Source organism: Equus asinus, chromosome 5 (genome assembly GCF_041296235.1).
Source record: "Equus asinus isolate D_3611 breed Donkey chromosome 5, EquAss-T2T_v2, whole genome shotgun sequence".
Lineage (NCBI taxonomy): Eukaryota > Metazoa > Chordata > Mammalia > Perissodactyla > Equidae > Equus > Equus asinus.
In genome coordinates this window covers 82,230,122-82,243,855 of record NC_091794.1, presented here as the reverse complement: position 1 = coordinate 82,243,855, position 13,734 = coordinate 82,230,122, and the positions used below count along the sequence as shown (strand labels likewise).

At 38.0% G+C, this 13,734-nt stretch overlaps 1 protein-coding gene across 47 annotated transcripts in view; it reads right to left on the bottom strand.

The window, feature by feature from the left end:
• Positions 1-13,734, bottom strand: part of SCMH1 (Scm polycomb group protein homolog 1) — a 185,703-nt gene that overhangs the window by 91,229 nt on the left and 80,740 nt on the right. For 42 of the 47 annotated variants that reach the window (XM_044770489.2, XM_070510191.1, XM_044770506.2 and 39 more), the window contains one exon: positions 12,479-12,713. The exons of 2 other annotated variants lie outside the window; for them this stretch is intronic. In XM_044770489.2, the coding sequence (XP_044626424.1) occupies positions 12,479-12,713 (235 nt within the window). Of the gene's footprint in view, positions 1-2,197; positions 2,244-12,478; positions 12,714-13,734 lie in introns of all 47 variants that reach the window. 3 more of the 47 variants (XM_070510188.1, XM_070510193.1, XM_070510189.1) reach the window with 1 other exon arrangement.

The following is a 13,734-nucleotide window of genomic DNA, read 5'->3' as shown; positions in this document are numbered from 1 at the left end:
GGAACTCACTTCCTTCCAATAACTCACCTCCTGTCACTCCCTTGCCTGCCATTCACTGGTCGCTCTGTTCCTCACACACACCAAGCTGTGTCCCCCTGCCTCGAACATCCTTCCATTTCCTCCAACCTTTAACAGTCATTCTCTGTTGAAACAGCACCTCCTCAGAGACGTGTTCCTAGACTACCCTACCTAAAACAGGCTCCTAAATCCTGCTCCCTCTCATTGATCCTCAGCGCCATCGCTGCCGGAATTCTTTTTTTCTTTGTAATACATATATCTTTCCAAGTAAACACAAGCTCCATGAGAGTTTTACTCCACAGAGGAAAATCTACACTTCTTAAGTGGGCGCCAGGAATGGATGGACGCTTTATCATGTTATTCCATTTAATCCTCACAAAAACCATGTGTGGCAGAGTTTATTAATGATCTGGCAAGTAAGGCAACTGAAATTCAAAGTAAAGTCTTAACTTGCTAAAGGTAAAGCAGCTTACCAGTGGCCAAACAACTAGACCAGCAAGTGGCTGAGCTAAAACTGCAAAGCCAGGTCTCTTTAACCCTAAACCCAGGGGTGCCGCAAGTGCTCTGTGCTCACCTAGGATGTCTTCTAAAATTATCTGTAAAGAACCCGTTATAAAGAGCTTCCAGATGTTCCCAAGACTGTGGGACGACTGATCAGTTAAAACTAACAGTGTTTAAACTAACAGTGACCTGAGAAAGCTCTGGACTTACAGGTAGATCAGCAGGTCTAGACTCTAATCATAGTTCATGCCCTCTGGTGGCAGGTAACAGAACAGCACTCACACCAGGAACCACGGCTTGTGGACCCCATTCCCCACCCCACTGTTGTCCTATACAATAACTCCAAGCTTTGTGAAATTATTAGACTCTATGGCTGTCAAGATGATTCCCAACCCATTTTCTCCTCCCAGAGGAGCTTTATACAAATACATGTACAGAAATATGCTGCTAACTCACTGTACAACCTTGGACATTCACTTCCCTTTCCGTTTCTGTATTTGTCAGATGAGGATGCTGAACCACAGGGGTGCTTCCAAACTGAGGTTGGGGGCACTATTTAAATTCTACCCCAAGAGTGAAAGAAACGACAAGTGGAACTGGAAAGTGCTCAACAAACTGTCTTCCCAGAGGAAGAAGGGAACACTCGGCACCATTGTCTCTGGGAGGGACAGTTAGGATTCCTTTTGGTTGTCACAGGACTCTATCACACTTCGCTGCTACCCCCACATACACGCTCAAACACAAGTTAATTGAGACGCATTGAACTGGGGGTGGGGGTTGTGAGTAATCTTGAGATAGGTCTAGGTACAGATAGGTCTGGGAGTTCAGGAAATATTTTAAACATTTCTTTTATAAAATAAGCATTTAAGACATCAGAAAGTTACTTCTCTTCAAAATTTTGTGGTTTTTTTCCTCCCACAAATTTCTATAAACAGAGTTCAAACTTCTGTGACTACAAACTGAGAGATGCATCTTTGTAAATCCCTCTTTTTATTGACGGGCGCTGGAGGCTACTTAACGAATGAGAAAACTGATCAGCAACAGGAACATACGAAGGGTTCCTTTCAAGTCAATGTACCACATATACACTAGAGCATGTGCCTAAGTTTGCCGAGCAGGCAGTTCGTCTGGGATTCTGACACACTTGACTTGGGACCTCACCAGAGGCCAGCTTCTGCTCTAGACCAGGGACTCTCACACTTGGACACTGGAATATCCTGGGGAGCATTAAAGAATACATCGGTCCCACCCCCAGAATTCTGATTTAACTGATCTAAGGCCCAGCACTGAAATTTTTAAGAGCTCCCCAGGTGATTCTAACCGGCGGCCAAGTTTGAGAACTAGTGATCCAGACAGCCCTGAAGAGGAGAAAAATCACATCTTGAGTAGCAGGACAGGTCAGTAAAACAAGGGGGTGTGAGGGAAAGGCTGGCAGCACAGAGAGAACGTCACCTGTGAATCATTCCACCTTTCTAGCCTTCTTCCCTGGAGGACTCTGCAAGGGAGTAGTAATGAATGTTCCTGTGTCAACAGAAGACACACACATACACACGCACACAAACCATACAAGGTTTTACTGAAGAAGAATGCTCTTCTAGAGCAATGCTTCCCAAATATAGACCAACCGTGTTAGTCTCGGGAGAGTCATTTTACCATGCAGAATCCCAAGCCCCATTACCTAGAGACTCTGATTCAGCAACTCTGGGAAGAGGTCCAGAGGAGGCCTGGGGAACATGAACACACACACATATATATGTAGAATTATATACATAATATATTTAAAACTTTTTATTTTGAAAAATTTTAAACCTAGAGAAAAGCAGCAAAAACAATACATGAACAACTATGACATTCACCTCGATTCAACAACTAGTAACATTTCACCACATTTCCTTTCCATCTATCTGCACACACGCTTTCCTCTGAACTATGTGAAAGTTAGAGACATCATGACTCTGCCCCCCCCAACTACGTCAGTACCTTGGTCCTCAGAGCAACGACATTCTTTAAAACTGAAATATTATCATACTCAAGAAATCTAATTAAAAATATTCTCAACTGTCCCCAAAATATTCCTTCTAGCTGTTTAAGTTTTTAACTACAGGATCCAATCAAGAATCACATATTGCATTTGGTTGTCACGTTTCTTCAACCTCCTTTAATCTAGAATAGTCTGATGCCTTGTATTTGTTTTTCATGAAACTGGTATTTTTGAAGAGTCTGGATTTGCTGTTTTATAGAATGTCCAACAATTTGGATTTTTTTCTGAATGTTTCAATTACATTCATGCTAAACAGTTTTGACAAAAACACTACACAAGTGATGTTGAGTACTTCTCGCTTCATTACTACAAGAGGGCACATAATGTCAGTTTGTCACTAAATTCGATCACTTGTTAAGGGGTGACTGACAGATTTCTTTATTGTAATTTCCCTTTGTAATTAATAGGTAATCAGTGGGGAGAAGCTTGGGGACTATGTGAATCTCCTATTCTCCAGTAAGCTTTTTTACCCAATGGTTTTGATTATTTTTGCCTGAACCAATTAAAATGGTTGTTGCAAATGGCAATTGTCTACCACTCGTTCTATATTTATTAGCTGATATTCTGTAAAGCAGACCTTTCTCTGCAACTTTAAAATTTGTTTTCTTGCGTATCACTAGGGCCTCATTGTGTATCACTAGGGAACAATTCACAATGTCCTTTTATTTTTATTATTCTTTTGGATACTCATATTCTTCCAGTTTTGGCTAGTCAGAGCCCCTCCAAGCTGACTCCTGTTCTTTTAGATATGTCCCCATCATTCTTTGAGACTTCTTTGTTTTCTGGCCAAATAAGATGTTCCAGATTCACCTTATATTTTCTCTTCTGCTTAGCCTTGGAATTCCTCCAAGGAGCCATAATTCCTGCTAGTGGAGAATGGGATTTAGCAACCAAAATCAAGGTGTGCTCATTGCTACTGAGATGTCATTGCTTTTAGGCCTTTTCAATGGACAGAACTTGAAAAAAATATATATATATATTTTAAAGTTAACAGTTCATGCAGATACCTCCAATTCAAATTCTATACTGCAGGGTTCTTCATCTTCCCCCATTTCATTTTTGTATCTTACTTACTCATCTGCTCTAGCCTCAATACATGCGAAATAGTTTCAGATTATTATGGCAAAACAAGTAACATTAATAAAAAAGTCAGAATTTCTTTGCCATTCCATTTTTTCTTTGAAATATGTCCCATTAAGGGTGTGCTGTGAGGGTTGTGTGTTCAAGCTATTTGAATTAATTCATTTTTCAATGTAGTTATGATATCCATTTGAAACAGAGTTCAGTTTGTTTCTGTTTGTAATCAACTTCAGGATATGTTTTGTTCATCTTTTCTTGGTTTAATTTTATTTATTAAGTAAAACATTTATATAATTCAAAAGTCAAAAAAATATAAAAGGATAGCCTCAGAGAAGACTCACTCTCGTTCCTGTACTTTCCATCCTATTCCCAGACACTCCCAATAGGTGACCTTTTCATTATTTTCTAGTTTAATATTCTTGTATTTCTTTTTATAAAACTAAGTATATAAAAGTATATAATTTCATGTATATACGTGTATGTGTATACACACATATTTCTCATTTTCTTTCTCAAAAGTAAGTGCATTCACATCATTGTGCAACTATCACCACCATCCACCTCCAGAACTTTTTCACCTTCCCCAACTGAAATTCTGTACCCATTAAACAGTAACTCTCCATTCCTTCCTGGTCCCCAGCTCCTGGCAACCATCATTCTATTTTCTGTTTCTAAGAATTTGCCTATATTAGGTACTTGACCTAAGTGGAATCACATAGCATTCGTCCTTTTGTGACTGGTTTATTTCACTTAGCATAATATCTTCAAGGTTCATCTACACTGTAAAATGTGTCAGAATCTCCTTCCTTTTTAATGCTGAACAGTATTCCATTGTATGTATATACCAGTTTGTTTACCCATTCTTCTGTCAATGGACACTTGGGTTGCTTCAACCTTTTGGCCATTGTGAATAATGCTGCTAAACATATATATACACAAATATCTGCTTGAGTCCTTGCTTTCAATTATTGTGCCTATATACCCAGAAATGAAATTGCTGGATCATATGGAAATTCTATTTTTAATTTTTTGGGGAAAAGTCATATTGTCTTCCATAGTTGCTGTACCATTTTACATTCCTACCAGCAATATACAAATATCCATATTGTATATATAAAATATACAATATCCATATCCTCACCGACACTTGTTATTTTCTATTTATATTTTCTCCTTTTTGATAATAGCCATCTTAATGGATGTGAGGTGGTATCTCCTTGTGGTTTTGATTTCATTCCCCTAACGATGATAATGAGCATCTTTTCAAGTGTTTAACAGCCATGTGTATATTTTCTTTAGAGAAATATCTCTTCGAGTCTTTTGCCCATTTTTAAGTCAGGTTGTTTCGTTGTTGGTGAGTTGAAGGAGTTTTTCAATATATTCTGGATATTAACCCCTTATCAGATAAATGATTTGCAAATATCTTCTCTCACTCTGCAAGTCCCCTTTTCACTGCTGATTGTGTTCCTAGATGAACAAAAGTTTTTAATTTTGATGCAGTCCAATTTAACTATTTTTTTATTTTGTTGCCAGTACTCTTGGTGTCATAACCAAGAAATCATCACTAATTCCAATGTCGTCAAGCTTTTCCCCTATGTTTTCTTCTAAGAGTTTTATAGCTCCTATATTTAGGCCTTTGATGCATTTTGAGTTAATTATTGTACACTGGTGTATGGTAAAGGCCCAAGTTCCTTCTTTTGCATGTGGGTATCTGGTTTTCTCAACACTCTTTGTTGAATCAGATATGTGATTTTTAAAAAGTAACAGCTTGATTGAGATGTAACTCACATACCAAAAGTTTATCCTTTTAAACATATGATTCAGTGGTTTCAGAGCTGTGAAAATATCATTCCATCTAGTTTTAGAACATTTTCATCACTCCTCCAAAAAGAAACCTCATATTTATTAGCAGCCACTCCCTGGTCTCCCTTCATCTTAGTCCCTGGACACCACTAATCCACCTTCTGCCTCTACAGATTTTCCTGTTTTCTCCCACTGTGTGGGTTGTCTTTTCACTTTCTTGATAGTGTCCCTGGAAGCACAAAAGCTTCTAATTTTGAAGAATTCTCAAGTCCAATCTATTTAGTTGTCCTTCTCTTGTCTGTGCTTTTCTTTACTAGACTAACTAGTGGTTTGTGTATTTTGTTGATTCTTTCCCCAAAGGCTCAGTATTTTAATTTATTGCTTTTCTATTTTCTACCTCATTAATCTCTGTTTTTACTCTTTTTTCTTCTTCCTTTGTATTTTCTTTGTATTGTGATTCTTTTTCTAGCTTTGTGAATTGAAAATTTAAATCCTTAATTTTTATCCTTTCATTTTTATTGATATCAAATATTTAAGGCTATACATTTTCTTCCAACCACCGCTTTCACTGTATCTCAAAATTCTGACATGTGATGTTTATTAGCATTATGTTTTAGCAACTCCGCAATTTTGGTTTATATTTCCTTTTGTCAAACAAGAGTTGTTTAAAGAGTTTTAAACTTCATGGTGGAAGGGCATTTACCAGGGTATAAAGTTTGATATGCATCATACATACATATATATACACACACACATACATATGATCTACTCTATTCATTAAAGTCTGCAATATCTTTACTTTTTGTCCTCTTGGCCTATCTCGCCTGAGAGAGGTGTGTTAAATTTCTTATTAGTGTTTGTCTAACCCTCCCTGCATTTACCATAATTTCTATTTTTATGAAGATAGATGCTTTGTAATTTGGTACTGAAATATTTTTAATGATCACACTTTCAGTGTGAATCGTGTCACCTTTAAGCATTATAAAGTGGCTTTTTTGTGTTGTTTAATGCATCCTGGTCTGAATTTTACCATGTCTAATATCAGAATTGCAACCTCTGCTACTATATTGTTTGAATTTTCTTCATATACCCTTGATCACCCTTTTATTTTTAGCCTTTCTGATTCACTTCACTTTAGGTCTGTCTCCTGAATACAGTATAAAGTTGGATTTGACTTAAAGCATCAATATGATTTTTTCTTTTTTGAGGAAGATTAGCCCTGAACTAACATCTGCTGCCAATCCTCCTCTTTTTGCTGAGGAAGACTGGCCCTGAGCTAACATCCGTGCCCATCTCCCTCCACTTTATATGTGAGACACCTACAACAGCATGGCTTGCCAAGCAGTGCCATGTCTGCACCTGGGATCCGAAACAGCAAACACCGGGCCGCCAAAGCAGAACATGAGAACTTAACCGCTGTGCCACCGGACCGGCCCCTGGGTCATCAATTTTCAGTGGTATCCTGATTCCATCTGGAGATATTATAAGAGGAGGGTTTGCTTGGCAGGCTCCTGCAGCATTCCCATCTCCTCTGTTGTCTGTTTCCCGCAGTGCACGGCAGCCAGCAGCATCCAGTGGCCCGCAGCAGCAGCAGCACTACCCTCCTCACCTTCAGCAGTTTGTAGCAGAGTTTCTCCAGAGGGATACCTCACCATGAACAGTTTTCCCAGCACCCTAGAGGGCAAATTTCTAGCAAGTTCCACTGCTGTGGCACCACAGTAACTTCTCTCTCAAGTGAGCCACAGCTGTGCCCCCTCCAAGGTCTATGTCTCAGCCCTGAGGACAGAGGAGGGGAGGCTCTATCTCAGGCCCAGTGGAGTGGCTTCTCATGCCTGCTATTCTTACATTCTTGAGTTCTCCTTCCTTTTGACTAGCCAATCCCTCATTATTCCAATTTTGTTATAGTTAACAATTATATTAAAATTTCTGTGTTCAAATTACTGTGTGGGTTCTCTCTCTTCACTGGATCCAGCTGATTTTACCATCCTGTTCTATTCTTGTTTCCACCTTTGTTTTGGTTCATCCTCTGTTTGGATGAAGCTCTTTCTGTAACTGATTCCTCAGGCAGGGCTTGGGGTTACACTATTTCCTGAGTTCTTGCATGCTGAAAACTGTTTCATATAATCTCAATACTTGGAAAACAGCTTGCCTAGATATAAAGCCCTTGCTCTCATTTTCTTTCCTTGAAATTTCTTGAAAATGTTGCTCCAATTCATCTTGCTTTATGCTTAGCTGTTGAGGAGTATGCTGCAAACCTGACTTTCCCTTGTAAATAATTTGGCCTTTTTGCTTGGAAGCTTAGAGGAATTCTTTACTCTTAGAGTGCAGTAGTTTTACTGGAATCTATCTTAGAGTTGGCCATCTGAACCAATTTTCTCAGGAATAAGGTACGCCCTTTCACTACGTAGGTTCAGGTCTTCCTTAACTTTTGGAAAACTTGTATTACAATTTTAAGTATTAACTCTGTTTCACTGTTTGGTTTATCTTCTTTAGGGACTCCAATTCTATGTGCGCACATACATACACACACTGCATCTTTGTTGACTATGTTCTATATTTAACAGTTCCTTTCTGATGCCTTTTAAAAACCTTTTCTAATATTTATCCTCTGGGCTGTTTTTATTTCTCTCCTCAACGTCCCTTATCATATTTTCAGTTGAAGCTACTGTCCCACTGAGCACCTTGGAATGGAGTCTTCAACTGAGGTTACTTTGTCTTCAGTTTTTTTCCCTGAGTGTGGATAATTCTATTTTCACATCTTCCTGTCTATTGTGCATGTCTAGTCTGATTTTTAAAATTTATGATTCAAGGTAATTTTCCATCTCTGTCAATACCTGTTTAATTCAAGTTGGGTTGTTGGACAATAGTTTTCCTCTGGTTAGTCACTGATTTTGGCAGTAGAATTTTCAGTAAAGTGGTTTCATGCTCATCTTCTGTTTTTCTTTATATAGAAGCCTTTTATGGATATTTACTGCTGTTGCCTAATCATTTAAAATGTCTTATATTTTCCTGGACCAGCAAAAACAGGAGGTTCTATCTTGGCAAGGAACTTGGGTCATGAGTTTTCTGTTGGTATAGTGAAATGCAGTTTCTTTAGTAGATGAGGCTGTATGGGATGCGATGGGAGACTGGTATGTCTTTCGATTTTATGATTCTCTTTTGTTTCCATATGACTCTCAGTTACCACCCCTTGCTTCAACACTATGTCTGCCTCTGCCCGCAAGGCAGTCCTCTTCCCAAGGCTGCTATCTAAAAGTCTCTCACACTTTCAATTCACTCTCTTCCTTCTCATTCCCCAGTGGCCAATGCTCTAATTAAGAAGGTCTGAGCTTTGTTCTAGTATTTCCCACTCTGGATGGGACTATCTTTTCCTGGGGGTGATTCTGGCTGTGAGGCCCCCATTGCTCTCTCCCTTTGCTATGCAATTGGGTACATAAGACTCTTCCTTTTGGTATGGTTGGGTACTAGCTCTAGTGGTTTCAGATCTTTATATCTGAACATGTAGACAACATGTAATTGAAATTTGTGGTATTCTTGACTCAGTTATGTTTAGGCATGAGTTATGGGTGGTTTGATTTCCTTTTTGATCTGTATGTTTCTGGAGAATTTATGGAAAGATTTTTATTTAGATGATCACCATTATCCCTGGGAACCTCTATTTTTAAATAGCCTATCAAGATGCTTCTAAACAGTGATTCATAAAGTAAGTTGGGAACAATACGGTACTATGAAGCTATAAAAAGGAATGAGGAATATCTCCATACCACTAAGAAGTCATCTTTAGGACATATTATTAAATGAAAAAAGCAAGGTTGAGAAAAGTATGTATAGTATGTTGTCATTTATATAACAAGGTGAAGGATACAAATGTGTTTAAAAATATGTACACACACTCACACACACACACTGATATATTTGTTTATATATTTAAAAAATCGAGTATAAGCTATAAAATTAAAAGAAAGTGGTTACCTATGGCAGAAGAAAGGAATAAGGTGAAGGAGATTTCTCTGAATGTATTGTTTTATAGATTTGACTTTAAGAATGATGTATATCACTTACATATTTATAATGGAAAAATTTTTTTAGACTATCTCTAAAAATAAAAAATAAAATGAAACAAATGACCTTGTTTACATCAAGGTGGTGGCACTGCCACTGAGACAGAAACTGATCCAATGACCTTATAACACATCATTGACTATATTTCCCAAGAGGGTAAGAAAAAAAGAAATGCAAATAACTCAAACACTGTCAGTAATCATAATGGCGGCAGTACTGGCATTGATATTCTGAGACTGTTGTACATGTACTGTAGCAGGAGGCAAATGAGTTATTTTGTTAGTGACAAAGAGAACTAAGATTTTACTGTGGTACAAAGGAGATGCAGATTTAAGACATTAAAGATGAAGTAAGTAAAAACACCATTGTCCTGAATTCTAGTAGGAAGTATCAATACAAATCAATGATTTTTTGCCTTAATAATTTTAAAAAGGCAGTTCTTACCTCTCTATACCAAAAATACCTAGAAAGAATGACCAACCCAGTAGCACTGAGCACTCTAGTGCCCAGATTATGGTCTCTTAGTACCAGTTCCCACTGAAAGGAGCCCAGGCACCTAAAAGAAATAGCTGATTGCATATTTGGAGCAGGAAATGTACAAGACGAGCCTGGAACACTTTGAAATTTCACAAATCCAAGAGAGCAGTCAAATAATAAAGAGTCAGGAGACAACTTGATGAGGCTCCTATGAGGCCAAAGTGGGACAATTCAAGAATCAATAAGAACAATTAGTGCATTGGAGTGAAACACATCAAATATGTATGAATCCTTGAGTTTATGATATTACACAATGAAAACAAAACTGTCCTAAGTATTTTTGGAGGGTGCTAATAAGCCAATTCATTATTTTAAAAATTGATAAATAAAGAATCAAGCATTTAAATTATCTTTTCTGCATGAATTAGACCTCAGGATAACCAAATAGTGGATGAAAGTTTATTTTAATAGACATATTCCACTTAATTTTTTGGATGGAATGATAAGATTAAAATTTCCTATTCTGCAACCATAATGAATTGATGGATCTAAATCAGGGCTTAGGAAACTATAGCCAGCATGCTCGCCATCTCTTTTTATAAATAAAATTTTATTAGCACACAGCCTTGCCCATTTTTTCAGGTATTGCCTACGGCTGCTTTTGCATTACAAGGACAAAGTTGACTCGTTGCAACAAAGAATGTATGGCCCATAAGCCTGAAATATTTACTATCTGGCCCTCTAAGAAAATCGGTCAACCCCTGATCCAGCCCACAAGCATTAATGGCCTCTACATTACAAAATGAGAGACAACAAGGCCATATATGATTCCTAATAGAAGTAAACACCACCACCTATGAAATATTCTCATGAAAAAACTGAACCTGAGCCTGATCAAGCCTCTAGATCTAGCTACCAATTTCCAGGAAAGAAAGGACAGAGAAACACGTTAAATGATACCACACAGATAAATCAGCAAAACCTAATTGTGGGAAATTTTAAAGACAACGACTTTCATTTTTCAACAAAAAAACTGTGAGAAAAAATAAAAGAGAGAATGAGAACCCATAGATTAAAAGAGACTTAAATGACATATCAACCAACTGCAATATGTGGATCTTATTTGGATCCTGATTCAAAGAAACTATGAGACACAGAGAGATAGAGAGAGGCAGACAGACAATAGGGAAAATTTAAACACTGAGTAAACATTTGTTGACATTAAGGAATTATCATTAGTTTATTTACATGTGATAATGTTATTATGATTATGTTTAAAAAACATTATCCATGAGAGATACATACAAAATATTTAATGATAAATGATACTATGTTTGGGGACTTGAGCAGAAGGGGCCAGGGAGTGTGTACAGGTACAAATAAAACCAGATTGACTACATATTGATAATTATCAAGGATAAAGGATATATGGACATTCACTGTGCTATTCTTTCTACTTTTGTTTATGTTTGAAATTTTGTTATACACAATTTTTTTTTTTAAGGAAGATTAGCCCTGAGCTAACATCTGCTGCCAAGCCTCCTCTTTTTGCTGAGGAAGATTGGCCCTGAGCTAACATCCATGCCCATTTTCCTCTACTCTATATGTGGGATGCCAGCCACAGCATGGCTTGACAAGCAGTGCGTAGGTCCACACCCAAGGTCTGAACCGGCGATCCCCTGGCCGCCAAAGAGGAACGTGCAAGCTTAACCACTGTGCCACAGGGATGGCCCCACATATAATTTTTTTTAATGGGGAAAATGTTAAACAATCACTTGGGGAGCTCTTTCAAATGATATGTGTCCTCTAATACTCAATTAATCTAGCACAGCCTCCTGAGGGGAACACAGCCCACAGCCAATAACCCCTCTCTCTAGCCTCCATCGAGACTCACTGCAATAGCGATTGATAGCAGTTGATGAGATGGGCTAAATCAGTCAGGTATACTGAGGCAAAAAGAAAAAAAAAGAAGAATCTGATCTTGAGGAGAAAAATCTACTGGGGTTATTAGTTTAAATAAAATAATGTATTTTACTTAATAATATATTCAAAGCGAGAAAATTCGAAGGACCAAGTGAGAACTTAGGGGAAAAGAGATAAGGAACTGTTATCACAGTCATCCTTTCTACTGGGAGATTTTCCCCTCACCTCCTGTTATTATTGTAGGATTTGGTGAAAGCTCCATGGTTTTTTGAGGCAGGTTAAAAGGAAAGACCTGCTCCCATTCTCTCTCTCAGAACACATGGGAACTGACAAAGAATGAACGGTATGGTTTCTTAGAAAAATGAGAGCTTAAGAGAAGCCTGGATATTCTGAGTTAATGTAGAGATGGAGACGTCCAGATTTTATGGCTCATTTAATTTTGGGTGGGCCTTTTCTTCTGGACTATATGAAAAAGAAGGGATAGGCAGGGAACCCTAGGCTTTCCCACAACAGGATGTACAATTTTAGGAAGATAACCAATTTGCTAAGGAGAGCTTGGGTCTAGTTACTCACCCAGAGGGGGCTGCAGCATACCCCCATTCTTCTCACAGTTCCCAATAGGCTGGATTTCAGCGGAGTCAACTAGCCGCCAGAAGTCATTCTTGTTGTCGCTGCCATCAAGGCGAAGGCGGAGGCGAGCACCTGTCAGTCCAACTACTGTGGCAATACAGGTGGATGTGGTGTTCCTGGGGTCCTGTGCTTCCAATTTCATGCTGATCTTGAACTCGTTGCTTGGAGGTGTGTAGGACTGAGGAGAACAAGCCATGGGGATTAGGCAGACTAAGAGTAAATGGCATTTTCAGTAGGATGTTAAGAGATGGAACTTGAAAATTTATGCTTTGGATTCAAATTGGTTATCTCTGGGCCAGGGGCAACCACCTTGAATTATTCCCTAATACTTAGGAAGGGTTTCATGCAAAAGAAACAATGGAAGGTAAAATGAAGAGGAAAAAGGTACTTTCCACTGACGTATCAAATATACTTTCCACTCACCACACCAGTAAGAAAAGGACAAGAGTGTCTCAAATGGTTCTTACTTAAATGCTTTCTCATCCTTCCTTCCCCAGCTCCCTAACCTTCCAGGTATTCATAATGATTTCTTTTTTTAGAAATCATCCTATTAAACTATCATATACTTAGCGTTTCTTCATGGAGCATTTCAATGTATTAACTTGTATAGCCACCATACAGACTAACCATTGGGGGTTGATTCTTTTCTTATTTTGACATTAACTTATAAATCAATTCATATTTATAAAACAAGTTATAATTGACATACAATAAGCTTTACAGTTTAAGTCTTGATATATGCATACATCAATGATACCATACACATCACATACACCCTTAAAACTATCACCACAATCAAGATAATTAGCACGGACATACTCCCAGGTTTTCTCATGTTCCTTTATAAACCCACTGTCCAGTAATTTCTGGACCCCATCCCCAGGCAAACACTGACCTACTTTCTATCATTGTAGATTGGTTTGCATTTTCTAGTCTTGAACGGAATCACAGAGAATATACTTTTTTTGGTCTAGCTTCTTTCATTCAGCATAATTATTCTGGTATTTATTCATATAGTTGAATGTATCAATAAGTCATTTCTTTTGCTTTATTTTTTAAAAATTTTTTGAGTTTGTAACAGTTTACATCATTGTGAAATTTCAGTTGTACATTATTTCTTGTCTGTCACCACACAGGTGCTTCCCTTCATTCCCTGTGCCTACTCCCCAACCCCCTTCCCTGGTAACCACTGAATTGTT